The sequence below is a fragment of the Trichoderma harzianum genome (genome assembly GCF_003025095.1).
Source record: "Trichoderma harzianum CBS 226.95 unplaced genomic scaffold M431scaffold_2, whole genome shotgun sequence".
Lineage (NCBI taxonomy): Eukaryota > Fungi > Ascomycota > Sordariomycetes > Hypocreales > Hypocreaceae > Trichoderma > Trichoderma harzianum.
Window position 1 is genome coordinate 2762463 of NW_020209250.1, and position 27411 is coordinate 2789873.

At 52.1% G+C, this 27411-nt stretch overlaps 11 protein-coding genes across 11 annotated transcripts; 6 read left to right on the forward strand and 5 right to left on the reverse strand.

Moving 5' to 3' along the window:
* Positions 1-3919: 3919 nt before the first annotated feature.
* On the reverse strand, positions 3920-4553 carry M431DRAFT_304515 (hypothetical protein). Its single transcript, XM_024914176.1, has one exon. It carries the CDS (start codon positions 4301-4303, stop codon positions 3986-3988), a length of 318 nt encoding a protein of 105 aa, XP_024779138.1. The 5' UTR covers positions 4304-4553; the 3' UTR covers positions 3920-3985.
* Positions 4554-8885: 4332 nt separating this feature from the next.
* Positions 8886-11018, forward strand: M431DRAFT_75212 (hypothetical protein; the record flags this gene model as incomplete). The annotated part of the gene is made up of 3 exons (XM_024922316.1): positions 8886-10525; positions 10586-10669; positions 10730-11018. 3 exons carry the CDS (start codon positions 8886-8888, stop codon positions 11016-11018), a joined length of 2013 nt encoding a protein of 670 aa, XP_024779139.1.
* M431DRAFT_304539 (hypothetical protein) lies at positions 10952-11539 on the forward strand. Its single transcript, XM_024914177.1, has one exon. The coding sequence runs from the start codon at positions 11051-11053 to the stop codon at positions 11348-11350; it is 300 nt and encodes a 99-aa protein (XP_024779140.1). The 5' UTR covers positions 10952-11050; the 3' UTR covers positions 11351-11539.
* Positions 11540-11660: 121 nt separating this feature from the next.
* Positions 11661-12745, reverse strand: M431DRAFT_75190 (hypothetical protein; the record flags this gene model as incomplete). The annotated part of the gene is made up of 3 exons (XM_024922313.1): positions 11661-12239; positions 12309-12397; positions 12457-12745. 3 exons carry the CDS (start codon positions 12743-12745, stop codon positions 11661-11663), a joined length of 957 nt encoding a protein of 318 aa, XP_024779141.1.
* Positions 12746-13377: 632 nt separating this feature from the next.
* M431DRAFT_107630 (hypothetical protein) lies at positions 13378-14752 on the reverse strand (the record flags this gene model as incomplete). Its single annotated transcript, XM_024911653.1, has 2 exons — positions 13378-14185; positions 14285-14752. The coding sequence occupies 2 exons, from the start codon at positions 14750-14752 to the stop codon at positions 13460-13462; spliced, it is 1194 nt and encodes a 397-aa protein (XP_024779142.1). The 3' UTR covers positions 13378-13459.
* A 1795-nt stretch (positions 14753-16547) lies between these two features.
* On the forward strand, positions 16548-18030 carry M431DRAFT_107632 (hypothetical protein). Its single transcript, XM_024911654.1, has 2 exons — positions 16548-16779; positions 16863-18030. The coding sequence occupies exons 1-2, from the start codon at positions 16638-16640 to the stop codon at positions 17591-17593; spliced, it is 873 nt and encodes a 290-aa protein (XP_024779143.1). The 5' UTR covers positions 16548-16637; the 3' UTR covers positions 17594-18030.
* M431DRAFT_527952 (hypothetical protein) lies at positions 17753-18631 on the reverse strand (the record flags this gene model as incomplete). Its single annotated transcript, XM_024920726.1, has 3 exons — positions 17753-18034; positions 18118-18334; positions 18396-18631. The coding sequence occupies 3 exons, from the start codon at positions 18629-18631 to the stop codon at positions 17753-17755; spliced, it is 735 nt and encodes a 244-aa protein (XP_024779144.1).
* A 918-nt stretch (positions 18632-19549) lies between these two features.
* On the forward strand, positions 19550-22449 carry M431DRAFT_2068 (hypothetical protein; the record flags this gene model as incomplete). The annotated part of the gene is made up of 2 exons (XM_024913402.1): positions 19550-19600; positions 19702-22449. The coding sequence occupies 2 exons, from the start codon at positions 19550-19552 to the stop codon at positions 22447-22449; spliced, it is 2799 nt and encodes a 932-aa protein (XP_024779145.1).
* Positions 22450-23010: 561 nt separating this feature from the next.
* M431DRAFT_76382 (hypothetical protein) lies at positions 23011-24223 on the forward strand (the record flags this gene model as incomplete). The annotated part of the gene is made up of 2 exons (XM_024922456.1): positions 23011-23125; positions 23226-24223. The coding sequence occupies 2 exons, from the start codon at positions 23011-23013 to the stop codon at positions 24221-24223; spliced, it is 1113 nt and encodes a 370-aa protein (XP_024779146.1).
* A 159-nt stretch (positions 24224-24382) lies between these two features.
* Positions 24383-25623, reverse strand: M431DRAFT_76622 (hypothetical protein; the record flags this gene model as incomplete). Its single annotated transcript, XM_024922482.1, has 2 exons — positions 24383-25443; positions 25512-25623. 2 exons carry the CDS (start codon positions 25621-25623, stop codon positions 24383-24385), a joined length of 1173 nt encoding a protein of 390 aa, XP_024779147.1.
* Positions 25624-25809: 186 nt separating this feature from the next.
* On the forward strand, positions 25810-26739 carry M431DRAFT_504396 (hypothetical protein). The gene is made up of 2 exons (XM_024918469.1): positions 25810-26034; positions 26109-26739. Exon 2 carries the CDS (start codon positions 26111-26113, stop codon positions 26612-26614), a length of 504 nt encoding a protein of 167 aa, XP_024779148.1. The 5' UTR covers positions 25810-26034; positions 26109-26110; the 3' UTR covers positions 26615-26739.
* Positions 26740-27411: the final 672 nt, after the last annotated feature.

Genomic DNA, 27411 nt, shown 5'->3' on the forward strand with positions numbered 1-27411 from the left:
CATCATCCTTCCTATAGAAGCGTACGAGTGTTGAATCTCGAGGTCTGATTTGCGAGGTCGTATTAGCACGATGTCATGACCTCTGGCCATCATGCCAAACACATGAGTTGTTATTCCTCATCGTCACAAGCCGGAATTGACTCTGTTCCTTGCTTTTCATCTTTCCTTTTTTTTCATTGCGTAAGCAAGGCAAGCTCTCTGCATTCAGGGCTTGTAAATGCAACGCCATCATACATGGACCATCCAAGCACGCCGCTTACAACGTGCATATGCGAAATTGAAGCTACCCTACAAGATCCTCCAAACGAAGCCGGATCTGCAGGGCAATTTCCACGGCCTGGGTAGAATCAGGCCATTTCCCCAGCGATCCTGTTGTCTCCCGCAAGTTGGTCTGAATTTCGCCTGGGACCGCGGGAATTACAGGTAACAAAAGCACGGACAACTCAACCACCCCCGGTTCCCTGTCAAAGGCGAAGGAACAGACGTCCAGTTACCGCGGCTGTGACCTTGTAATCGCATCACGGGGGGTCATTGCTTGTTCCCTCTCTCTTTTCTCACATCTCTCATGGCTTGTAACCCGCAGGCCTCCATCGCCGGGGGAACCGGGTGTGACAAATCACAATTCTCAGCGCTCATCAGCCATACGCCAAATCATGTTATCAGCCCTATTTCGTAAACCGTCCCTCAGATAGCTCTACTGGTACGTACTCCGTGCCCAGCTTTTGTTCCTATTCTTAGAGACGAAGACGAACGAATGCTTTATCTGAAACCCAGACATCGGACGTCCCCCCTAAGACTTTGTTCTGGTAGTTGACCGAAGCGGCTGAATGGCAGAGGAGGAGAAGCGTGAGGCACCGCGCGCCGATGTGACGATGTCAATGCGACCTCCCCGTCACAGGGATTCCAAAACGAGCCAAATAGGAATAGACGGTGCCCACGGAGCTGGATGCCCTCTGTTTCAAGGCTAAAAGTTCCGGTTTCAGAATGTTGTACTCTGCCATGCGGCCAATCGGGTCACAGCCCATCAAAGCCATCACGACCTTGCAATGCAGAGGGAAGGGGGGGGGGGGGTTAAACGGCATTACTATGGACTATACGGGAGCGCTCCGCAGGCGAAGAGGGAGAAGCGGGCATCAGAAAGCCTGTACGGAGTTGCAGTAGTATGGCGCAAATACCTAGCGAAAAGAGACGCAAGTGATGGTCTGCAGGGGTCGGCAGCGGAGATGAACCTGGGATGTGATGGCTTTTCATAGCTGCATACGAAGGATGCCTAGAGGGCCAGAGCTTCTAAGTAAAGGTTTGTGCCGGGCAGTCAGGGTGCTGTAGCGATATTGCAAAGGAAAGCCAAAGCGAACAATGGCCATTGCAATGCTGGTTAGCAGGCTTTCACGGAAAACCGATGCCCAGCTATGCCGACATGCAACGCCGAAGACTCGCATGCCCCCATCGCCGATGGCAACCATGGCAGACAATGCCAGGATTCAGTTCCCGGCCAGCGGGAGATCTGGGGCCGAAGGGTAGCACTCGCATCTGGGCATCATAACGAAGCACTGGACTTTGAACCCGTCGGGCAGGATGAAAAGGCCATGGGTCAGCATTGACCAGACTCGACAAAGGAAACACATCAGCCACGCCAAGCGCAATAGACGGCCTTCACGAGTCAAGGCTCAACTCAGCTTCTATGCTAAGCTTGGCTTCCAGAGCGCAGTTCCCAGCCTCGAGACTCTTGTGTGGCGCATTCATTTCTTTGTTCGGTAAATGGAAGCCCTCTAGCTGGACGCATGGCCAGTATTCCCATCTTCTAGACGCAGTGGTAGTCCTCCGTTTCGAAACGTGATACGAACAAAGAAGGCTGAAAAATTTCCAGAAACGGGACTGCCTTGGAGAGTTCGGGTCCGAACAGCATGGCCCTAGCTGTTGTTAGTCCGTCGCTCGCCTTCTAGAAGAGGATGAAACGGGGGCCCTGAGTCTCGTGTATAATGAAATTTTGCTCCGTATCTGGCCTAGGTGTCGATGTCTGCATGTTATCATGTAGACTAACACTTCGTGTCGTGTAAAGAGAGCCGGGTCTCGAACAAATACTCCGCACAATGCTCAAAACTGAGCTCATGGCCGTCTTTGCTGAGGATCCACCGCAACGCCTATCGCTTTGCTAGACTCTATTCGCATTAGATAGCGATCGAGTCAGCCATGCCAGGGAAGCAAATGAGGGAAATTGACCCCGTAATCGATCGGCCGGTGAAGGCCAGTGCGGCGGACATCGGTAGGTAACAGCTCATGCAGGCGGTCCGTCATCGAGCTGAGTTGGTATTAGCAACGGTAGCAGCAGCGGTGGCGGTAGCACCCTCTTGAACGAGTTTCGCCTTTTCGAGAGCTGATGCGCTGTTTCAGGTTCAACAGCTATTCGGACCTAGTGCCCAGCCTCGCCTACCAAGTGCGATGCGAGCTCCGGCCTGGGCTCCAAGAAGCTTGACATATCGAAAGAAGGCGCCGATCTAGTCTCCTCTCGTAGCCAACTTCATGAGAAGCCACTGGATCCAATTGCTGGCCAAGAGAAATTTGGAAATCAGTTCCGTGCTTGCATGTTCTCCGTACTCGTACTGTAGCCCAAACCAAATTGTGCGGTCCAAAATCAGTACCGGATCAAAGGCCAGGGTTGACGATGAATGACTAGCCGACACCAGTCCTCCGCTTCTTGGCTCCGTTTCAGCGTCTGAAGCCCGTGTGGCGTTCTTCAAGAAGGGCCTTTTTTGCCCTTCTTGACGCCACTCAACATCAATTCCATGCAGAAAACATGGTCAGCTGAATCACATCACTCAGTCGGTTTGGCTGAGGGACGCGGGCCCATCCATGTCTCGCGTTACTATCTTTATCCCAAGGCCCATTCTCAAGACCGCGTTTGGTAACAAGAAGGGATACTCTGAGCGGTAATGCAGAGTTTACAAGATATAGCACAGAGAAAAGAGAAAAGAGGATGATAACAATATGCAAGGGGCAACGTGCAGCAAACCAATCAGTATAAGCTCCGTGAGCACTACGGCTGGTGTGCTGGGACAAACTTTGAAGGGAACACGCTCTCGAGTCCCTGGTTGGCCGATAGAGCGTTAAGCTTGATCTATATTTGGCCCGCGCCCTGAGTTGTTGGGCGTCAAGCGGCATCTGGCGAGTGCCGTCGAGGGTTTACTACCAATGAAAAGCCTAGCAAGCAAAGCCAAACAACTCTTTGAGAGGCCGATTTGCGGGCCATGAATTCGCCACGCCATAGATTGATGTCGGGACTCCAAAAAAAAAAAAAACGTTTAATATATTTCACGTCATGATCCAGCCAGTGCCGTGCGATAGATGCATATTAGCTGCAAGCCGAAGCGCCAGGAGCCTCTCCGAGCAGAGGTGATGATGATGCTGATTTGTGAAGACTGGTGTTTTCCCATCCTGATCATGCTGCCAGTATCGCACCGCATGTAAGACCCGCATGCCCCTTACATGCTCCCTCTCACAAATAGCCATCGCCATCACAAAATGGCTCGGAGTCTCAGATGGCCGCGGCGCGTACCGGGCTATCAGTTCAGACGGGCGGGACGATCAAGCACGCACGCATCTAGGTATCTTCATGTTTCAGATGGCCGCTACCTTGGCCGGGGGGAAACAAGTCATCACATCGCAGGACCCCATAGCTGCAGGATCTCGTCATCTTTCCATTCACAATGTCACTAGTAGCGGCTGTATGTGGTCAAATCTTTCAAAGACGTCGTCTTGGCACATCGGCGTTGAAGAGCAAAAGTTTGATGCCTTCTTTGTCAACATATCGTCGGCCGCAGACTCTTGTGGAGCAAGTTGGGTTTCGCTTTGTTAGTCTTCCGCTTTGTGCGCCGTGCGCCAGCCTCGTCGATCAATTGATCCAGACCGAAGCGAGGAAAAGTGCATGGCAATGGCGATTGTGCCTGGACGATCTGATGTGCTGGATCATCGCCTTGGCTTACTTGCATTAGACGAACTTGCCGAAGGGTGTTGGTGGATGTCGTTTGTAGCAGTACAAACTTAATACTGCCTTTACGGAGTACACGCACAAGCATCTATGAGCAGATAGATGCAAAGCATTCACTTGGGTAGTGCTTGTCTGACGTCTTCCAAAGCGCCGAGTTCGTATCACAGACAGCTCAGCTCTGTGAGCAGGCATAGCCGCAAGCCACCCGGCTGCATCTTGCGGTTGCTCCAACGCCCGTGGGTTCTTAGCTTCTACCGCTCGCTGTCGTTGTCGGACAAGATGCGGTCGAGAAAAAAGGACGGACCGTGGGCTCGCCATCCAAGGCGCCCGGGTACAGAGTCATGGCCCGTCTAGTTGCGGTCACCTGCATTCATCGTCAACACGACCTCACGGCATCAGGCTTAGCGACGTCGCATTCCAAGCTGTCGAGCAACCGACGCACCCATGCTCGTGCATGATAGCATGAGGGGTTGGGCTCAGCCATGATTCGGCGGGAATATGTGAAGCAAGACATGGGACAGGATCTAGGGGCGTACATACTCTGAGGCAGCCAATCAGCGCCGCGCGTGTCTCTAGCAACGCCTTGTCCCCGCCGAAGCGTCGCTCCAGGCGCGTTTCATGTTGAGAAGCCTCTCGTGCAGCCGCCTGGGCCAACTTGTGATCAGGGCGATGCTGCATTTGCAAGGCTTTTGCGTCGATTGACTTGTAGTTGCTTCTGGGAAGATGGGAAGAGAAAGCTTGGCGTGGGCAAAGGCCGTCGGCAGCGGAAAAAAGTTTGACAGGCGAGGACCTGCAATCATGTGTACGGAGTACCAGTACCTAGGCACGTGTGTACTTTAATGCTCGACGGTGCTCGTACATACAAACAGCAGCATCGTGAGGCGAACAGAGAGACGGGCGTTGCTCGTATTGGGCCAAAATGAAAAGGTTCCTGGCTTCGATACCAAGGAGGGAAGCTGGAAGCAGAGTTTCATTGCCACAAGCCACCTCGGAGAATGCAGCGCTCTGACTCTCCTCTCTGGTGTGCTTCGGATCGGATGAAATCAACGGCCTTTGCTCTCTCGTCTTTTCTCCCTTCCAGGATTCAACGGCCACAACCCTCTCCAGCCATTCTGTTTCGGATATGACAGGGGGGTGGATGTGACAAAGCGACAGGAGAGTCTTTTTTTCTTCTTCTGTCGAGGCAATTTTGCGCTGCCAAGGAGATAGCATCTGATCGTTACCACCGATGTGAAGAACGAGGACACGCATCGCCATCCCGACTGGAGCGTGTTGTGGGGAAACCGGATCACATCAGTCGACGAAACATGGACATTTCTCGTTACAGGTGACGATTCGGACGCTATCTAGCCGGCTCTGCTCAGGCGGCATGCCGGGGTTCTACGAATATGAACGAGTTTGCAGACTAATCGCTGTCATATAGCGGACGACTCGGGATGAGACAGAAGTCGGCAAAGATTGACTTTGCATACTGTGGCCTTTATGATGAATGGCATCGACTCCGAAATCTGAGTTTCTGTGGCTGGGAAGACGCAGTGGTGGCATTCCGGGATGAGTTGGATCCACGGCGAACAACAACATATCGCCGTTTCTTTCCTGGAAGCAACTGTAAGAATCCACGATGCCATCTTGTCGGCCAACTCTGGCGCCTTGGATTGACAAATCGAAAACATTGTTTATCGGATTCATCGTTGGGGGGTTCCTGGTTCGCATGCCGGCAGTGACGGATCACGGAGAGGCGAGACACCGGCAATGGGAGCGGGAGCAATCTTTTGGTAACGCTGACTTGTTCCTGCGTCAAGGACCAGGACACGACGAGCCCCAATCGGACATCCTTGCTGACATGGCTACGAGATGCGGTCGTCTCATGAGCCGCCAAACACTGCTCCTCGATCGGCGCTGCGAGTGAGAGTCGCTCTCTCTCAGGGAGTGAGTTTCTCGATTAAGCGGGTATGGACGCGTTGCGGGGCCGGCAATGAGGCACGAAAAGCATGCGGCTGTACCTGTATTCTCCATTCCCAGTCTGTTCATGTGCTCCGAGGCTTTCATGTAATGAATAAGGGACCAAATGAGCCCTAGATTGCATGTTTATGCGGTCGACACATCCGGCCAGGGGTATGGACGACTAGCGCCCAGCATAGCAACGGACTTGCGAGAGCCACACAATCAAACAGAAGAAGCTAATGCAGGTCTTCTTTCTCGTTGCCATTAATTTCCATTCTCCTTTTGGCCATGGTCGACGAGCTGGCTCTGCGGCATGAATGGCATTGAGCCGCCTTGTGCGCCATGCCCCGAAAGGCTATTCGTCCAACAAGTATCCAAGTTGCCATGTGGTTGCGAGTGTGCTAGTGCACGCAGAGTTAATTACTTCGTACATTACCTTAGCACCGTACACACTGTAACGACAGAGTCAGTCCCTTTTGGGGGGCAGGGGAGCAGCCTTGAATAGAGAAAGGAGAAGATGCAGCAGCAAGGTCCGGGCTTGTCAAATGAGAGCAAAAGCAAGGCGTTGCATTGACTTGCCAGAGTTGAGGTGACGCTGAAGGATTGGATTATGAACGCTCGTATGTCTGGATGCCACTCACTGACCTGCAGAGCGCCCAAAAGCCCCCTTTGCTTATTACGAGCACTCGTAGTGTAGTGGTGATGGTCGACACACGCCCGTCCTATTTTTGTCTCGTTATCTGCACGCCCACTCTCTGACACTGTCGTGCAAAAAGCTGTTGAGCAGGGAACTGAACTGGGCTTTTGGTGGAGGCTAGATGAAGGGGCCCGGTTTTGGCCCTCCCTGTAGCCCCCCCTTGGCTGCAATTCCACCAGTGCTTGTTCTTTGGCCTCGTCCACATTTCGGCCTTCTTCGTCGAGTGACTGGTCTGATGCTGTCGCTGCATATGCGCTGATGCATGTACTTTGGCTGTGATTGGGCTCTGCAGCAAAGCGCTCAGGCACCCAAACAATTACTTTGTACGGAGTGGTTGGCTGTGGAGCCTCAGCCTGAGCGCCATGGCGGCGCCAACGTGCACTGACCGACGCAGCTTCCACGTCAAGACTGCATCAATTGCTTTGCTTTGCTTTGCTGTGCTTTTGCTTTGCTTTTGCTTTTTGCTTTGCTTGCAGCCAAAGAGCTTAGACGAGGCGAACAATCTGGCCAGTCCAGACTAGCCCTGTCCTGTCCTATCCCGGTTCTCTTATCGAGACTCGCCTCTGCACCTCGTACCTGTACTTGTGGCTTCTAGGTGGCGTGTCGTGCCGTGTTGTGCCTCTTCAGCCAGCACCGGTAACTAAACTGTACTGCAACTGCACCTCCACTCTGTTATTATTAGGCGGCGCTCTAGGGGAACGCACCACCAAGGTACCACCGCCCAGGGCCTGGCCCCAGTGGGTGCTCATGCGCTATGACAGCAATTGCTCGTTTCCCAGAGGGCCCACACCCTCTCAGCAAGTCGCGCCCCCGCCGCTCTTGCCCGTACCGCCCATGCCCTCTTCAGGCTTAGCTTATGCCTGGCTGGCGCCGAGCTGGCTGTGCGCACCGACCCTTGCACGTTGTTTTTTATTTTTATTTTTATTTTTTGTTATTATGGGCTCCGGCTTTTTGATTATTTTCTTGCGCGTGTATTATTAGTGGCCCCTCACTCTCCTCCCCCTCTCCTTCCGCCAAAGGGAGCACAGCTTCGGCCAAAGTAGATACGGGGTACACTGTCACCCGCAGCCACGCCACAGAGTACGCCGCGTCTACTCCGTGCCTGGGCTGACTGTTAATAACGGCTCTCCCACTTCCAGCCAGCGCTTCTTTAGCAGGTTCGGCTCCAGTTCACTCGGTTTCGTTCGTTCAGGCACCACGAGTACAGTACAGTATACATACAGTACGTCCAGGCACAGGCACAACATCCCGCGCAGCAGCAGGTACTCGTTACTTGTCCCGTCCACCTACAGCACACCAATCCAATCCAGTCCAGTCCAATCTAATCTCATTGAAGCTACCACCACCTAGACAGGCACCAGACAGGCACAGGCTCTCAGGCACAGGCTCTCTCTCCCAGGCTCAGGCATCGCAAAGACGCACATCCCATTTGCAAGGCCCGCGCCACTCCACCCCATTAAACGTGCCATCCCCCGTTGTCCATCCTCACAGTCCCCTTCTTCTGAAATCTCTTCCCTGTGTTTCTTATTTCAACGTTTTTCTGCCCTTTCGCTTCTCTCCTCCGCCTCCACCCTCTCCCTCCTGCTTTTCTCCTTCTTCTTCGGAGCCGCACAGAATTTCCTCTTTCTTGTGCCTCTCTCTTTTCTTCATTTTTATTCTTTTCCCCGCTGGGCCAGGCTGTCCCTCAATCGCGCGCATAGATCGCCGCAATCCGCTCGTCGCTTCAACAATCATCCCTCAAAGAACAATAACCCGCGAGGTTTTGCCGACTGCGCTCCTCTCCTGGACCCTTCGTTTCTATACGCATTTAATTCGTCTTGCGATCGACACCGTTTCTGCTCCCCAACGCACGACGGAATCATCCTCGCCTTGACGGTTCGCTTTTTCGGACGCGCCCATACATTCGCTAGACGCTGTTGTTCGGGTCGTTCCCCCCTTGCTGTGCAACCTCTTTCAGTCGTTTCGAGCTGGTCTCTCTCGGTCTCTCTCACTCTCTCACCATCGTCGCGTCGAATCATCAATTCCCGCGACTCTCGGGCAGCGCCTTTCATTTGATATTTCCTTTTCTCTGTCTACAATCTGGTCTCGCACCGCCTCCGCGCGCAATCACCAATTACCGCCCGCCACGGTGTCCGCCACACCCGTAGGACAATCATCCGCCATCGCCAATTGCATTGGCCACCGCAGATCGCCGTCTCCCCAGACGCTGTCCTCCAACACACTTGACTCACCAAGTCGCATCGTCGCAACTCGCGCATCATGTATTCACAACACCCGGCCATTGCGCCTCAGAAACCTGAGACGTTCATGTTGAGCACCGAAGCTCAGCAGGCTCTTCCCCATGATGCCCAGGTCGCCCTTCAGCAAGTCGACAACCTCAAGTATTTCCTCATCTCCGCCCCAGTCGATTGGCAGCCGGATCAGTACATTCGACGCTTTCTCCTGCCGACGGGTGAATACGTCTCTTGCATCCTGTGGAACAACCTCTTCCACATCTCCGGCACTGACATTGTGCGATGCCTCTCCTTCAGATTCCAGGCCTTTGGCCGCCCCGTCAAGAACTCCAAAAAATTCGAGGAGGGAATCTTCTCCGATCTCCGAAATCTCAAGTCAGGAACTGATGCCTCCCTGGAGGAACCAAAGAGCGCTTTCCTCGACTTTCTCTACAAAAACAACTGCATCCGTACCCAGAAGAAGCAAAAGGTCTTCTACTGGTACAGTGTGCCCCACGACCGCCTCTTCTTGGATGCTCTGGAGCGAGACTTGAAGCGGGAGAAGATGGGCCAGGAAGCCACCACTGTTGCTGTTAGCGAGCCCGCGTTGTCCTTCCAGTACGATTCGTCGCAGTCGCTCTATGAGCAGCTCACGAAAAGCCAGCAGGCCAACTCGTCCTCCTTCAGCGCTCAGCAGTCTTCTTTTCACCCCAGCCAGTCCACCTCTCCCGTCATGAGGGCCATGGACTCCATGCCTCCCCCGAGCATGATTCCCAACACCATGGCCCCTATGGCTGAGACCATGGACTCCATGGTCCCCTACGACACCATGACCATGGCTCCCGCCGTCCCCCAGCAGGTTGCGGTAGTCAAGAGGGAGGCTGACTTCACTCGCGTCCACTACAACCAGAATGGAATCCCCATTACGCACAGCCACCACCGCCATTCCTCGATGCCCGCCTACGGCCTGGAGTACTCGCCTGCTCCGTCCTTTGTGTCTTCGGGCTACGAGGATTACAGCAACCGGGGTTTGTCCTTTGAGCCCATCACTCCTCCTCAGCAGGCTCTCGGCATGACTGCCGAGCCCGCCTACATTGCCAACGAGGAGACTGGACTCTACTCTGCCATCCCTGATCACCTCTCCGCCATGTCTGGCCTCGGCGGAATGGTCCAGATGCCGTCCCACCTTGCTGGCCCGCAGTTCCCTCGCTCTTACGGCGCAAATAACATTTACTCCGTTATCGAGGGATCTCCCACCTATAAGCAGCGAAGACGCCGCACGTCCATCCCCACCTCAATGTCTGCCATGGCACCTACGTCAACGCCGTCTGCCCCTCACAGGCCTTCGGATCTGCGTCGGTCAGTCTCCGTCTCCATGGGCCCCGTCGCTGAGGGAGAAGAGTCTACTGGAAACTCACCTTCCAGCATGGTTTACCCCTCCCAGCACAAGGATCTCATGGACATCTCAAGACATGGCAGTCCCGCTGTTCACCCCATGGCTCTCCAGCATGACTTTTCCCACATCAGCGATGACCTCTCTGGTGACCGTTCCATGATGGCTGGCGGCATTGTCCGACGTGCCCGATCAGCTACTGTAATGGAGCTGGGTCCTTATCCTCACAAGTCTCACTCTTGCCCAATTCCTACCTGTGGCCGACTCTTCAAGAGACTAGAGCACCTCAAGAGGTAAGAGCCCCCTCTAAGCAAATAACCATCGAGATGGCAAAGCTAATCATACGATCCTAGGCATGTCCGAACACACACTCAAGAGAAGCCTTACATCTGCCCTCACTGCAGCAAAGCTTTCTCCCGATCAGATAACCTGGCGCAGTATGTGCACCCCTCTTCTCCTCAGTTATAAACAGCAGTTTGCTAATCCAATTATTACAGGCACAAGCGTACCCACAGCCGCGAGGATGGTGGCGAGGGCTCATTACATCTCTCTGCCGAGGAGGAGGAGGAGTTTTCTGGCGAGGAGCATCTTGGATCTGTCGAGGAGGCATCGCCAACATCAGAATCGGCCTTTGCCCCTGGCTCGATCAACGCCGTCGTTACTAGCGGCGGTATCGCTCCTCAGACCACTATGACTTCCAGCCATAGTTTCAACAGCCTCCAGACCCTGAGCATGCCCATGACCATCAGCCAACCTACTCCTATCAATGCTGGCGGTGCCATGTAACGCGCCTTGTTTTAATCTGTTCTTTTTTTCATATGATCTTTTCTCTATTTCTTTTCTCTATTTATTTGCGTCATGATACAATTTCACGTTCTATGGATCTCGGTTTAGGGGATTTCATGTTTTGTTTCCTTCTTGATATCATTTCTTCTCCATCTTTCTTTTATTTACCTCTTTTCTTTATGCGTCTTATGCTCGGATTGTCCTTTTTTCTTTACGGCTGCAACAACAGATTTGCTCTTTATACACATTGGCTCAGGGCCGACGCCAGCGGAGTAGCATCTGCTGGTTTTTTGGCTCTGGACGAAAAACGAAGAGAAGGGGCTTGCATGTGACAGGAGTGAAAATGACGCCATCTGTATATATATATATTATATACTATTTATTCTTCAATGTCAGATTATAAGGAAGGCTTCTCGTGGAAGGAATTACCACTTGGGAGGCTTTCCTTTGTGTTAGTGTTGAGGTGTAGGATTCGATCAATAGACATGAAAAACAGTTTCTATTTAGTTTGCGAGAACGCTCTCACTTGTGATGTGATATGATGTGTGCCATATGGACAACTGTCAATCTACATTATATAATATTTACTTTTGCGCTCTCAATCAAGTGACCAGGGTATTTCCAAATCAACGCTTCTGCTCCTCATCGTTTTCCTCCCCTCCTACCAAACGTATCCCTCGTCCCCTCAATCTTCTTGACGTCTCTCTCGCTTATTCTAAGCTCAGCACCCTTGAGCCTACCCACAGCCGGACCAAATCCACCACCGCCGCCACCACTCTTCCGATCTCTCCTCTTCTTCTTGCCCGTCTCTCGTTCCAAGATAACGCCAGTCTCCTTAGCCTCGCGTCTGCGCTTAGCCTCTCTCTCGACAGCAGCAGCATTAATGCCCTTGCGCATGTGCATGGGCATCTTCTCCTGCTTAAGAATCGAAGTCTTCGAACCAAGCGCCTGTATACGCATATCGAGCGCCTTCTGGCGCACGCGACCTGAAGAAAAGGCCTTTGGCTGGGCGTTGGGAGAGGATGTTGTGGAGAGTGCGGCGGCGAGGGAGAGGGGCTTGTTCGTCTGGAGGAGGTGGGATTCTGCGATGAGGCGGCGGAGCTCGAGGTCCTGTGCGAGGAGGGAGGGTGCGTCTTCGGGGAGGGCGGCGGAGGAAGATTTTGAGGAGGATGGTTGGGCGGCTGGTTTGGCGGAGGAAGATTGGTCTGGGGGACGGGAGGACTGTTTGTGTTAGATATAATTGTTAGCATTGTGGTGGTTTTGGGTGGTGGAGAGGGAGGGGGGATGTACCATGAAGGCTTTGAGTTCGCGTTTGGACATTGTGCTTGTTGTGGGAGCTTGAGAGGCGGAATGGTCGACTACTTCGATAACTGGAGAGTCTGGTGGTCAAGTCAGTAAGAAGAAGATACTAAAGCGGCAGATGCGTTGCTCGTCTTACCATCATCTTCCTCCTCCTCTTCGTCGTCGTCCTCGTCATCCTCACTTTCGTCCTCACCCTCGTCATCATCCTCGTCTTCGTTTGATAAGCCATCCCATTCACCTCCTTCACTCCCACTGTCGCTGTCGCTGTCGTCCTCACTCCCATCCTCTTCCTCCACAGCCTTCGCCTTGCGCTTCGCCTCCGGCAGCGGAAGAAACTGCGCCTCAAAATGTCGCCGAAAAATCTCTTGTGCGTCTTCTGTTGATACCGTCGGCTCTGGAGCCTTGCGCTTTCCGAGGACGGCCATTGCAAAGTATGTGGTTGGGGGGAATGGATGTCGATTATGGCGCTGGCTGCTACGAAGGAACCTAAGAAAAAGAGTGAGGCTCGACTTTTTTGCTTTATCGTTATCGGTTTCAATTGCTGCGGTGCTGATTTAGGCTAAGCGCGGTATTCTAAGTGCTGGAGCTTCGGCCCCACTTTACGGAGTGATGCCGCGACTCTCTTCTATCTGGATGTACCTCCGTACTTGGAAGTGTGTTATATAGCGGATTGAATCATTAATGTCTGAAGAAAATTGCAGCAAGGGTGCCTGAACGAGATGAGGTTTGACCCAAATGAAATGGATGAGGGCGAGCTGTAGGTTGGCAGGAAAAAACATATTGAACATGCCAAAGAAAGAGCTGGAGAAATCCATTGGATCCCACTGAAGAGGGAATGCCGTTTTGGCACACCAATTTTACTGCTGCAGGTAGGTACTATGAAGCATCATGTAGCTCAAGGTTAAGAATAATGGTATCATTAAATACTAAAAGGAGATAAAAACAATAGCAGATGATAAGAAAAATATATTTACAGAAGCGGATACCAGAGAATTGTAGCCATAGTAGCAAAAAGGAGAGACAGTAGAAGAGGGCAGCATATACTACAGGAATATAGCGATGGTAGCAGAAAGTGGATATATATATCTATAACAGCGGATAGTAGCAGAATATAGCGACAGTATCAGATACTCAAAGGACTAACCTTCTAAGCAAAGCATCCCCTCTATCCCATCCCTTCTCATCCTCGCGGCCCGAGTATCCCGGAAGAGAAGCGCTCGCACGCCTCGTTCGCCATCAATCATGGCCAATTCGGTCTTTTCTCGCCCAAAACGCTCTGTCATATATGCCTCGATGTTCTTGCACTTGATTATCGATTCCACTAAGCTTATGGCAATATCAGAATCGACCAATGCGTTGTACATGACAATCATCTCTGCGTGGAGCGTCATGGTTGCTCCGTGCTGGGTTAGAAGCCTCATTAAAGGAACAGACTTGCTTCTTGGGGCGTTTTTGGCATGGGCGAGCGGCGTCCAGCCCCAATCGTCCTCCGCGTTAACATCGACATCGGGGTGTTTGAGAAGAACCTCGGCCACGTCCGGCCACCCCATTTGCATGCAGAGGGCGAGAGGCGTCAAGCCGTCCTCGTCCAGCGAATTAGGATCAACCTCTTCTAGTTCAAGCAGCCTTTCAACCATCTTCTTGCGGCCCAAGAATGCGGCCCATGAGAGAGCAGTCATTCCCCAGTAATCCTTCTTGTCAGGCTCAATGGCATGCCATTTCAGTAAGAATTCGACCGCCCAGTCGTGGTTTACTTGTACTGCTTTGATGAGAGGAGTCGTTTTCTTGCAGTTGCCCAGATTGGCGTCTGTTGCTGGATGCTCAAGGAGGAGCTGAACCATCGTCTTGTCCGCGATACATACGGCCTCCTGTAAGGGGGTGTGTCCATACCAGTCTCTCATATTGGGATTGACATTGGGATGTGCCAGGATCGCCTTCATGGCGGCCTGATTCTTGCTTCTGACAGCCATGTGCAATGTGCTGTTGCCCAAATGATCTTCCGCATTGACGTTGACTCCTTTCTGCTGAATCAACAGGTCGGTGATGGCCATACGGCCACGAAGCACCGAAAAGGTGAGAGCTGTGATACCATATGCGGCTTGGGAATTGACGCTGATTCTGTGTCCGTGACGCTCGAGTATCACCCTTACCGTGGCTTCATGGCCATACTCGGCCGCAAGACAAAGGGGGTTTGACCTTTGGTTGGAGTTCCAGTCGACCGTCATATTCGGATTATCCAGGAGCAAACTGACAACTTCAGCGTGCCCTGCTTTTGCCGCCCGTTCCACACACGTACATCCGGATTTGTCCTGCCGATTCAGATCCAAGTCTGGTCTCTTGGAGATCCAGTCGACAATACCCAAATGCCCATTTGATGCCGCCAGGTGAAGAGGCGTAGCACCATCGTTGTTTACAGAGCGTGTGAGAAGCATCTGCCTTAGCCGAGGAATGATGTTACCAGATACAAGACTTGTTTCCAGATCTTTATCTGGGAATAGCAACTTCAGCAAAGTTTCCTCCCCCTTTTGTGCTAGTATATGCACCAAGTTGTTGCCATTATCATCGGTGGTAGCCAGGAGATGCCGCGAGTACGTGAATTGACTTGCGAGCGACGGGATAGCACGTAGAAGGGCGTACTGCTCTTGACAGTCGAGGTACGCGGCTATGCTGAGTATAATTTCGACGGGAAGTATGGCCGCCATTTTGCGACTGGTAGGACGAGCAGACTGTATGTGATTTAGATCGTAGAATTGGATGGGAATATGAAGACAAGAGGAAGGGGGAAAGCAAAGAGGGATGGTAAGCAGTATGTTTATATAGGTCGACAGCCACGGCTTATCGCTGTCATCGAATGTAAACAACATGAATATGATTGGCGTGAAGCCACCATCTTTGGCTCATGTGGGCTTAAGTTAACGGGACTGGAGGCTGAGATTTGCACCACATAGCAACACTGGGAGAAACCATGGCGTAAGACGCCATAATCTTATTCACGGGAAGTTTGTCGACTCATCATCTTTGGAGCTTCGACCGCCACAACTCATCTCCCCAGCGATGCGAAGAGTATAATGAATGGTCAATGCCCTCGACTTCAGCTCATTATAAACAAAACAAGCGACACACATATAATGATTATTTAATCGTCGGCGAGATGAAGATACCATAAAGATGAGGCAAGAATGCAATTGAGCGTCTTGTAAGCTCCAAGTTTAGCTGTCAGAAACTCTCCACTGGTTGGCGCATGTAAGCACGGGATTGAAACATCTCATCCTATTGCCGACTGATCAGTTGCGACCGGACTACCTCGGTACATGTAGCTTGAGCCCTATACGTTCCTTGCTGGAGTAGGCAAAGGAAAGCTCTTCAATGAGAACATCTAATTGACGTAAAGGAAAGGGTCAGGCTGATAGTTACCTGTAGAGGCAATGTATACGGATACGTGGGCATTTGTCGGTTCAAGGACTCCGTACAACTATTTGCATGCATCGCGGCGTCAAAAGTTTCAACCCAAAATAATTAACCAAATTTATTTATTTTCATCTTCAGCAGAAGACTGAAAGGGTATCCCCAAAGGATACTTGACTACAACACTGCGTGCCACCATTGCAATGATTCTTCTCTTCAGCCTTCTCCCCTCTTTCGTGTTAGTCAATGTCAATTTTAGCTTCTGGGATTGTCTGGCCGATACCGAGCTCGATCATCTTGGCTTTTTGGATCGTCTGCCTGGCTGTTGGTACTCGAAGCTCCTTATTCCCAACGTTATTCCCAACAATCAAGAGGCGCATTCTATCAAGATCCCAAAGATTGTCCATACTTGGACATTACGGAGAATTTACTTAAGCCCACCGATACCATCTGCATCTTTCGGTAAGGTATCGTATAGACTAGATGGTCTCCCACCGAGTCATGCATCTGATTATTCTTTATAAACTGTCTTTTCCTGCTTTACTTCTCTCAATACGGGGAGTTGGAAAGAGAGTTTCTTCTTTAATTGCCGGTTTAATGAGAGAATGTCATGCCGTACTTTTGCACTATTCTTTGTAGAATACAGTAGGATTGTCTTGCAGAGAATAAATGCGCCACTCTTTGCGTACGATTTTTAGTATGTGTCTGCCTTAGTCAGCACCCCTCTCGCCGTGTCGTCACTGGAGCTCCGAGATATGGTACAGCACAGGCAGTTTATCCTCGGCTTAGAGCCGATGCTTTCCAGCATTTACCCATCCAGAGCCGGCATCTTCATCTCATCTCATTTTGTCCATTGGAAGCTTCTCTCTTGATCAAACATAGACACAATTCAAAACACAAAACACACTCATCATGAATACTTTTCGTTTTGCGAGGCCCGCAGTCGCCAAAGTGCCTTTCCAGCGGTCCACGCTGCCTCGAATTGCACGGGCCTATAGCTCCAAGTCTTATGAATATATCTTGACTTCAACCCCGAAGCCTGGCGTTGGACAAGGTGAGTACCAGCAGGTGCAGCGTAATTCTACGTAGAGATAAGTGAAGTGGCTAATCAATATTTTCTTATTCTTTCATTTTTAGTGACTTTGAACCGACCAAAGGCACTCAATGCACTCTGCACCCCTCTTATCAAGGAGCTCAACGAAGCTCTCAACGACTTCAACGCCTCCGATGAGACCTCGGTTATCATTCTTACCGGCTCACAAAAGGCCTTTGCCGCCGGAGCCGATATCAAGGAGATGGCCCCTCTCACATTTTCAGAGGCTTACACCAAGGCATTCATCGAGTCCTGGTCCCTGCTGACCACTCAGGTGAAGAAGCCCATCATCGCTGCCGTCTCTGGCCATGCACTTGGCGGTGGCTGCGAGCTTGCCATGATGTGTGATCTCCTTTACTGCACCGAGACCGCCAACTTTGGCCAGCCCGAAGTCAAGCTGGGAACCATTCCCGGCGCCGGTGGTAGCCAGCGACTCACTCACGCCATTGGCAAGTCCAAGGCCATGGAGCTGATCCTGACGGGCAAGTCCTTCAGCGGTGCTGAGGCTGAGAAATGGGGCCTTGCTGCTAGAACCTTCCCCACATACGAGGCCCTGATGGAGGAGACACTGAAGCTCGCTGAGACTATTGCTGGATACTCAAAGGTTGCTGTCCAAGCCTGCAAGGAGGTTGTCAACAAGAGCCAGGACCTTGGCCTGCGTGACGGAGTTGAGTTTGAGAGACGTGTTTTCCACAGCCTGTTTGGCAGCCAAGACCAGAAGATTGGCATGAAGGCTTTTGCCGAAAAGAAGAAGCCCGAGTGGACTCATTCCTAAGCGGTTGGATAGCCAATGTGGAGGACAGTAAAGATATATCACTGGGATGATACAAGCATGTACGCTGAAAGGGCACAGACAAGATAAAAATGATAGAAACATTGATTACTACAAAACCTGGATGACTATTTATTTATGCAGCCTAAATATGCGCTGTATTCATTTCTCGGGACTCTGTTTACTTCCTCCAATTCTCGTGATGTCGTCACATTCCAGCGTTTCCTTCTCAATTCCTTCTGTCGCCTGGCTGAGTAACGTCGCCGCCACATCGTGTAAAGAAACGATGGGGAGGCTGATGACGCTAGTGAGGACATTGTGGAAGGTGTTGGTGACAATATTTCCCTGCTGAGGATCGCGAATGAGGCCTGGCTTGACTATGTAAGCTTCAATAGCATTGTTGGAATTCTTAGCAAAGTCTAAGACGCGAGTTTCCACCTCCCCCTATGATGAATCAGTTTAACGATCAACGTTGCACTGCTTATTTCTTCCAATGTTCACTCAGTGAGACGAGATATGATACTTACCCTCATGAGACAATAATCGCCCAACACCCATGGTTTCTTGGACTGGTCGCGCTCAGCGTTGGCGCCACTAACATATACAAAACGTAGAGGCTTTGTCGTGTTATTCCGAGGAGCCTTGGATAACTCTTCGAGACCAGCAATGGTATAGTCCGAGCAGATCTTGCGAACTTCATCCCAAGGCATCTTGCTGGAATTTCTCGGGGTAACCGCCATTAGCCTATACGGCAAACAAGTGTTAGGCCATCAGCTCACTCAAATGTTCATGGATCAAGTCTCACCAGATGCAGGCATCAGCGTTGGATAGATGCTGCTTAACGTTGTCTGAATAGTTCAAAAAGTCATCGCACACGACAGATGTTAATTTCGCTGCGTCACTAGAGTCTTTAAGGCTCTCTGGGACTGGCGTTTCGCGGCGGGCAAGGGCCACGACTGAGGTCACAGCAGGACTGGTGATGGCCTGTCGAATGAGCTCTGTGCCCACGAACCCGCTGGATCCAACAACGATCACTTTCATGGTGAATGATTGCTTCTAAGACTGAGTGATGTTAACGTGAGTATATTGAATGTCTGAGAATGTGAATTGCGTCACTGGCTCTATTTAAGTATGCCATCCCCAATCCTTACAACTAAGTGTTCGACCTTACTAACTGGTCTACATGCACCCTTTACACCCTTTACGAGTACATGTATGCTAGGATTCTGTTAATAGCCCACGTATGTGGCGGAGATAGGATTCGGTCCGGAATTAGACCTAGGCGCTGCATGAGGCGTCCTATCGGAATTATTATGTCCTTAGAAGATTGGGTTGGTTGGTTGTAGAGATGGAATTTATATCGGAGAGTATCAGAAGAGGGAAGCCATGCGAGATGCTATAATCAAGATCCATCCATACCTTAGTTGGTAAGAAGAAGTATCAAGGTGACGGCCCAAAGTGGTAATAAGCTGCACCAGGCACTCTGGGGAGCTAATTCGCACCTAGCAGTTGGCTTCCGCAATGTGACGGGACACTATGGGTAATGTACTATGGCGTTTGTCTTGGATGGAGCTTGGAAAATACAAGAATACTACACACAGTATGGCGTTTTAAGCATATCGTCTTCTGTTCTGAAGCTATTCACAGTCTATTTTCACAACCACAATCTTCTCAGCTGACGATGCTCATCTAATTGCTGAGCTGATCCTAATTTGCACGCCTCTACCTGCACCTCACCCAAATTAGCACCTCTCTCTACCTCGTATCCCGCCCTCCAGTGACGAGGCATCTGCAGTACGTACCCACCGCCCGTCTTGCCCTGAGTGGCCAGTGACCACCGCTCCAAATCTGCTCTTTTCACGATGAATCGCGACTCCTCTCGCACAAACTATTTGCGTCCATATGCGCCGTCGAGATAATCCGGGCATCTCCCCATCCGCCACAAAAACCAAAATATGAATGGAGTCTCGCAAGCCGAGCTTCGACCTGGGCAAGGAGTTGACGTGTTCGGTATGGGCCCCGCCACTTGGTCCCTCCATGCTGAATGCTTGATGCTTGGATTCATATCTTTGAAGATACCAGTGCCAGCCCGACTAACGCACCTCTTCTAGATATGCACTGAGCTCCTCTACCAGCCGCTCACTCTGCTCGACTGCCTTCACACATACTGCGGAGCCTGCCTCAAAGAATGGTTTCGCTTCCAGGCTGAAAAGGTCGGCCGCGCACCTACCCCGCCACCTCCAGACGCAATCATCTTCACATGCCCATCATGTCGAAGCTCAGTGCGGGACACACGACATAATGCCACCGTTGCGACTCTCCTTGACATGTACACCGCCGCCAACCCGGCCAAGGCGCGGTCAGAGGCCGACAAGCAGGAGATGGAGGAAAAGTACAAGCCAGGCGACCAGGTTCTGCCCAAAGTCAAGACCCGAGAACGGACGGCTGAGGAGAAGCGCGCGGAGGAGGAAGACAGGAGGCTCATCGACGAGGTTAGAGAGATGAGTCTACGAGAGGCAGTTGCCGCAGCCGTGCCAGATACCCCGCAGGCGAGGTCGGCGAGGAGACACGCAGAAGGCCGGAGCAGCGATGGGCGGGCTCGATCAGGCTCAGATTATAGATCGGATGGCCGTTCACAACGGGCAAGAGATGGGAGAGGGGGAAATGGGCAAAGCAATACCGAACATCTGGCTGTAGAGGGCGACTCGCAATCTCGGAGCAGAAGAAGCGAGTCCCGGCAACGTCAAGTCGAGCACCAGTCGTCACTAAGGTCTTTAATCGGGTCCGAGATGAGCGAGCGGGATATCGAGAGGGAAATCGAAGAGTTTGCGCGGCAAATCCAGGAAGAGGGTCTTTTAGATGGCCTTGACCTTGACAACATCGACTTGAGCCGAGACGACGAGCTCAGTCAGCGCATCACGGAAGCGTATAGAAGGCGCCAAAGAGGCCGCTCGAGGCAAGAGTCAGAAAGGAGAGCCGAGACTCGTGCGAACGATAATGCTACATCTACGTCAAGGGATTCCAGGCTCCGGCCAGATAGTGCCCGACCCCAAAGCCGACATCGGGCGCATTCACGATCGACAAGCGAAGTTGGAGACAGGAATAGGCCGCCAGTTTCACCATCAGCAAACCTCGGAGTTCGGGAGCCGGAAAGGAGAGCAAGAAGACGAACAACTAGCGGCGGTCATCACCCAACGCTGCCGGTAGGCTCGTCTCTGTCTGCTATGGACACGAGGCCCGCTGCCCACTCTCAAAATGATTTAGTCTTGAGAAGGGATCCGAATGAATTTGATCCTACGGCGTCAGTACCTGCTCTTAGAATCGGCAGAAGCTCTAGCTCGACCACTGTCCCTGCTGCTGCTCAACCGGCCGATAGACCAACCGATAGACCAGCAATTGGCAACGGGAAAATTGCATCCTTTGCGAGCCGCGCGCAGAGCTATCCATCAGCTTCTTCGACTCCAAATTCAATCAACTCCGAATTGATGGAAATAACAGCGGCGCGAAATTCAAAATCGAGCCGACTAACTGAAGTGGTGGTTAGCCCTCCTGATTCTCTGGTATCTAGCCCTATCCAAAGCCCAACGGCGGCGACGTCGCTACACCAACCACCACGATCTCAGCAGCTTTATGAAGAGCCTTCGATTAGTTGTTCAAGATGCAAAAAGCCTAATATTCAATACGACGTGCATTATAATTGCAAGGCGTGCACTGATGGCCACTGGAACATGTGCATTGACTGCTATCGATCAGGCAAAGGCTGCCTCTACTGGTTTGGATTTGGCTACGGAGCTTGGAAGAAGTGGGAGAAGCGCAAACAAGCTGACGAATCGATACCCATGCCTCACATGCTGAACGCTGGTCGCTATAAGCAGCCAGCGTCAACAACTGTTAGTGCGGACGGTAAGAAGAAATTGACGACTGACGATCCAAGGTCGAGACTGGAGACTGGTACATTTTGCTCAGGGTGCTTTGCGTGGACCAATGATTGCTTCTGGCGCTGCGACTTCTGCAATGAGGGCGACTGGGGGTTCTGCAACAACTGTGTGAATCAGGGCAAGTCATGTAACCATAGGCTTCTGCCATTGGCTCATGAGGGAACGTTCAAGTCTTCTTACGAGCCTCGCAGTCCCAGGTCGGGCGGCCGACCCTCTACAGCGACGGTCATAACAGGAGCACAGCTACCTGGGATCGGACCATTTAAACCACTAATATTCAACGCAAAGTGCGACATTTGCAAGGATGTCATTCCGCCATCTTCAACGAGATATCACTGTTTCAGTTGCTCAAGCTCGGCTGTGCAGGACGCTACTCCTGGAGACTACGACATTTGTACTTCCTGTTACGGCAACTTGGAATCCAAGGGAGATGTTAGCGAAGAAAACGGCTCATCAGGATGGAGGAGGTGCCCCAGTGGTCACAGAATGGTCGTTGTTGGATTCATCGAGGGCAAACTTGGACAGTGGCGATATGTGGAAAGGGACCTCGTCGGTGGGAGAGCCCTCCGCACAGAACCTCTCGAGAATATTGCGCATCCGGATTTTCAAAAGTGGTCATGGAATGATGGGGAAAAAAAGGTAGAGCGCCTTGTCGCCACAGAAGTGTCGGCGACAGCTCCAGAGAGCTTTGGCGAGATATCATATGCGCGCACTTTTCCACCAGACGGCGGCTCTGGCCAGGTGGCCCATGCAATGTGGTCATGGTATCCCAAGTCTGGCGCTGAGGATGAGCTCATGTTTCCCCGAGGGGCCGAGCTACAAGAGATACGGGATATCAATGGTGACTGGTTCTTTGGGACGTATATGGGCGCCAAGGGCCTGTTCCCAGCGCCGTATGTGAAGATGCCACAGCAGTCATGAGGAGGTGACATGTGGCGTGAGCTTTGGACGGTGTAATCGAGGGAGCAAGGTATATTAGCGCAGGAAGATGGTGCATGTGGCTGGCCAGGTACCTCGAGCATTGGGTGCTTTGAAGGATATGAAGCATATTTGTTTGCATGAGCTTCTGAGCTCTATTAGTAATTACCATTTATATAAAGATGATCATCAAGCCTCTCACAAGATGAGATTTACGCTTATACCCAATATACCAATCATCCTACAAACGGTCGGTGTAGTCGGATAACTTTCGGCAACATGACAGACATGGAAATGGAATCATTGGCAAGTGATATGAAAATAAACATTCATGTTCCTCTAAAGCTCTCCGCTAACGGCATCTAATTGCAGCGCAAAATGACGTGATCGGGCCATCGGGGAAATGCCCCACCACGGGCCCTCGGCGCCAGCTTTCTGGGGAAAGAGAGAGAGAGAGGCGTATGGACGTGAATTCTGAGGCTTTACAACAAGCTTGCAACTCTCTCTTGATCATCAATTGAAGCTATTCGCGGGAGGCTGAAAAGGCACAGCATTCACTACGCCATGTTCCGACACACGACGCGGCGTCTGGCGGTTGCGGCGGCCAAGGCTGCTGAGCCGAGCGCATATACTCTGGCCGTGTCCAAGGCGCAGGGCGTGGCACGGGGGTTGACTGGAGGTATGAGATATGAGATATAAGATGAGATGAGATGAGATTTGATGATGCTGCTGTTGTTGTCGTCATTGATACATGTTCATGCTAACCATCGCACACGCAGCCATTGGAAACACGCCTCTGATCCGCCTCAACCGCCTCTCCGAGGAAACCGGCTGCGAGGTCCTGGGCAAGGCCGAGTTCATGAACCCCGGCGGCTCCGTCAAGGACCGCGCCGCCCTGTACGTGGTCAAGGACGCCGAGGAGCGCGGCCTGCTCAAGCCCGGCGGCACCGTCGTCGAGGGCACCGCCGGCAACACGGGCATCGGCCTGGCGCACGTCTGCCGCTCGCGAGGCTACAAGCTGGTCATCTACATGCCCAACACGCAGTCGCAGGGCAAGATTGATTTGCTGCGGCTGCTGGGCGCCGAGGTGTATCCCGTTCCCGCCGTGGCCTTTGATAACCCGCAGAATTATAATCATCAGGCGAAGAGGCATGCTGAGGCGCTGGAGAATGCTGTTTGGACGAATCAGTTTGATAATACGGCGAATCGACGGGCGCATATTGAGACGACGGGGCCGGAGATTTGGACGCAGACGAATGGCAAGGTGGACGCATTTACTTGTGCCACTGGTACTGCAGGCACGCTGTCTGGCACTACGCGCTATCTCAAGGATATCTCTGGTGGTCGAGTGAAGAGCTTCCTTGCCGACCCTCCAGGAAGCGTGCTGCACTCGTACATCTCGTCGGGCGGCAAGCTGATTGAGCGCACGGGCTCGAGCATCACCGAGGGCATCGGCCAGGGCCGCGTCACGGACAACCTCTCGCCGGACATTGACCTCCTAGACGGCTCACTAACCATCTCGGACGAGAAGAGCATCGAGATGGTGTACCGCTGCCTGGATGAGGAAGGCCTGTACCTGGGCGCCAGCTCGGCGCTCAACGTCGTCGCCGCCAAGGAGGTCGCCGAGAAGCTGGGCCGGGGCCACGTCGTGGTGACGATGCTGTGCGATGGGGCGTATCGGTATGCGGACCGCTTGTTCTCGCGCAAGTGGCTGGGGGAGAAGAAGCTCTTGGGGGCTATTCCGAAGCATTTAGAAAAGTACATTGTGCTGCCGTGAGCTTTCTCATTGAATTTATGTTTTTGTTTTATATTGTACACGTATATATCATACATATGTAGACTTTATCCCTTTCTTTCTTCTCTTTTTGATGTGGTCCTTGATTTGTTTCCTGACTCCTCTCCCCTTTTCCTTCTCTGTTACTTTGTACAATGAAGTCTACCACTTGGGTGCTTGTCCGACGATTTTTGAGTATTCCTGGTCCCAGCCTTTTGTCGGGCTCTTGCTGGTCTGAACAAAGTGCCGCAGATGATCAGCCAAAGCAACTTCCACCGGCGCAAGGCCCTGAGCCTCCTCTCCAACAATCTCCCGCGCGAGCGCAATACCCTTGATGTTCTGTGCCAAAACCTGCACGTATGCGCTTCCGTTCAGGGCAGTGGGAATCTTGACGCCCTTGGGGCTGGAGTTTCTCTCCAGTGTGGGGTTGAGCTTTGCGAATTCGGCTACTTCCTCCAGGTTGGCATTTTCTGAGTCTTTCCACAGAGAGCTGAGCAATTCGACCTCATCCTTGAGGAACAAAATGTCTTGCTCAACGGCTTCGCCTGCTGCCTGCTTGACCTTGATGGCGGATGCCCTCGTGAAGAGAGTCATTCCACGCACAACGCGAGAAAAGTGTAGTCTCTCTCGGGTAGGTTGGCCCTCGACTGTGTGTTCCTTGCGCTGGACAAGATCGATGACCTGGTCCGCCCACTTCTGCGCCTGCTTCGTCTCGGCCTCGTCCCAATTGCTGCCGCTGACCTTTTCGTTGATGTAAGAGAGCACCCGGACCACCGTCTCTCGGTTGGTGAACAGCAAGCCCGTCTTCTCAGACTGCTTCGCGCACTCAATCACGGCGTGGATGTTGCCGCTCTTGCCCGCCATGCGCACAATCTTCCCCCAGTGGTTTGCCTTGAGCCGTATCCCCGCCTTCTTGTACCCCGCCAGAAGGGTTCCCAGGTTGGCCCAGTCGTCCTGGCTCTGCATGCTGTTAAGGGCCTCGGCGAGGATCGTCTTTGAGTTTTCGATGCCGGTGAAGTGGTCAATGGAGGAGAATTTGTGCTCGAGGCCCTCGACCTCGATGATGATGGGGTTTTGCTCGAGGTAGGACTTCATCTTGGGGTCGAAGACAAGCCTGCGCTGCTTTTCGGGGAGGTAGGCGGGGAGGATGATGTTTTCTTGGATGGTGTTGAGGATCTTGTTCATTTCGATGTTTTCCGTCTCGGCGAAGACAGCCCTGACGCCTGTTTGTGCTTCCAGTTAGAATCTTTTTATACAAGGCATAGAACTAGTTGTTCTTCCAAGTGCATACCATGTGCTGGCGAGGTGCTGAATTGCCTCAGCGCAAGACCCGTAGGCCGAGCTTTCCGTCCATTTAGTCGTCCAACCGACCGGACAGCCGCCCTCAGCGACTGATTTGACATTGTCGCCATGTTGGTGGGCTTTTTGAAACAATTGCCGACGAAATGGAAAAAGTTCCTTCGTACATGCAAAGGCCCATTGCCGTAGTCGCAAGATGGTTGGGTGGGTCGGAGAAAAAGAGGCGCCGGGCCAATCACGGCAGAGAATTGCCTTTTGCTTTTCGACCCATTCGAGCTTTTGCGAAACATTCGATCCCCAAACCTCGACGTTGAATCCTGCGCAAACAACCGGCCATATTCTCTCCCGGCGGGCGCCAATTCCGATCACAATGAATGCTGCTGTTGCGAGGCAGCCGGTGGGCTGTCTGAAGGCGGCTTTGAGGAGGACGAGAATCCAGAGATCGTGGCAGCGGTGCATGGCGACAGAGGCTGCGAGCCCCTCCATCCCCAGAACGGCCTTCAGTCAGAGACAGCGTATGGCACTCTTTGTTTGGGAATCAGGACCTTGATGGCAATCAGCCTTGCTAATGGTGATTTTGGTATTCTAGACATGGAGCAGCAAAAGGTCGCAAAGTTCCAGATATGGCCTCAGGTCCCTTCACCGCGAGCCACCCATCCCGATCCGATGCCCGCCTTGAAACAGCAGGAGATTGCCCGTCTCGACCCGACCGGCGCCAGGACGAGGCTCTTTTCCCGAGAGCACGCCGACAGTGCCAAAGTCGGCGACGTGCTCATGGTGACGACCAAGGCCGGAGAGCCCTTTTCAGGAGCATTCATCCAACTGCGGAGGCGCGGCGTAGACACGGCCATCTTGCTACGAGGCCAGATGATGAAGGTTGGTGTGGAGATGTGGTTCAAGATTTACAGTCCGACGGTTACGGGTATCGACATCATATGGCGCAAGCCCAAGAGGGCCAGAAGAGCGCGGCTGACGTTTATGCGCAAGCCGAAGCACGACATGGGCAGCGTGGACAACCTGGTGTCTGCCTGGAAGAAGGAGAGATATGCGCTGAGGTCCAAGGCGAAGCAGGGTGGAGGGAGACAGGTGAGGTAAAGGGGGATTTAGGGAGGAGAGGCGAGGCGTCATGGTTCATGTTGTATGATAGGGTCTGCAAAATGTACAATTCTACTGATTACACGGATGGTTCCAATGGAAACGTAACAAGACATCAAGTTTTCTTTTATTAAGATACCTTTCTCTTTTACGTATAAACAAGACATGAGCGACCAAAACAAGGAAAAGGGAAATTCACTTGTGCTCGCGCAAGGCATCAGGCCAAAGGATTCAAAGCTATTTGCACTTAGACGACCTTACAGAATTCAATCAGACGCTCAATTCTAGTTGTCTAGGTTAGTACCTGCAAGTTATCTAAGGCCGGTCATGGCGGTTTGTCTTTATCGATAAGAGTCGCAGGTCGATCTACTACCTGCCTACTACGGAGATGCCAATTGGCTGCGACCAGTGTTAAAACACTAAAAGGGTGGGAAGCCCTAACAAAGTACTAAGGCAGAGGAAGAGGCAATTTGCAACCTCTTTGAACTCCTCTTTCTCCTCCACTTGATTCTTCTCAGTGCTTCCGCGAAATTTGCCAAAGCCGACAGTATGAAGAGGTCGCGCTGCTGCGGTAAGTGCACTGGTAAGTTGCAGGGAAGCAAAATGCAGGGATGATGGGGTTTTCGCATTTGCGACTTTGCCATCGCAGAAGAATTCCTGGCATTTTTCTCATTTTTCGTGGCATGGGGAAAAAATCTTTGGTATTTGGAATTTTGTACGTTGGAGTGGTAGGTTATATACTAAAATATCGCAATTTACATCGCCTTCGGGCATTTGGTCAATTTATAACGATGTAC

Coding starts and splice junctions, on each gene's coding strand:
- M431DRAFT_304515 (XM_024914176.1), bottom strand. CDS start 4,303: ATGGCGAGCCCACGGTCCGTCCTTTTTTCTCGACCGCATCTTGTCCGA.
- M431DRAFT_304539 (XM_024914177.1), top strand. CDS start 11,051: ATGATCTTTTCTCTATTTCTTTTCTCTATTTATTTGCGTCATGATACA.
- M431DRAFT_107632 (XM_024911654.1), top strand. CDS start 16,638: ATGAATACTTTTCGTTTTGCGAGGCCCGCAGTCGCCAAAGTGCCTTTC. Junction 16,780..16,862: donor GAAGCCTGGCGTTGGACAAG/GTGAGTACCAGC, acceptor TTTCATTTTTAG/TGACTTTGAACCGACCAAAG.
- M431DRAFT_504396 (XM_024918469.1), top strand. CDS start 26,111: ATGGAGCAGCAAAAGGTCGCAAAGTTCCAGATATGGCCTCAGGTCCCT.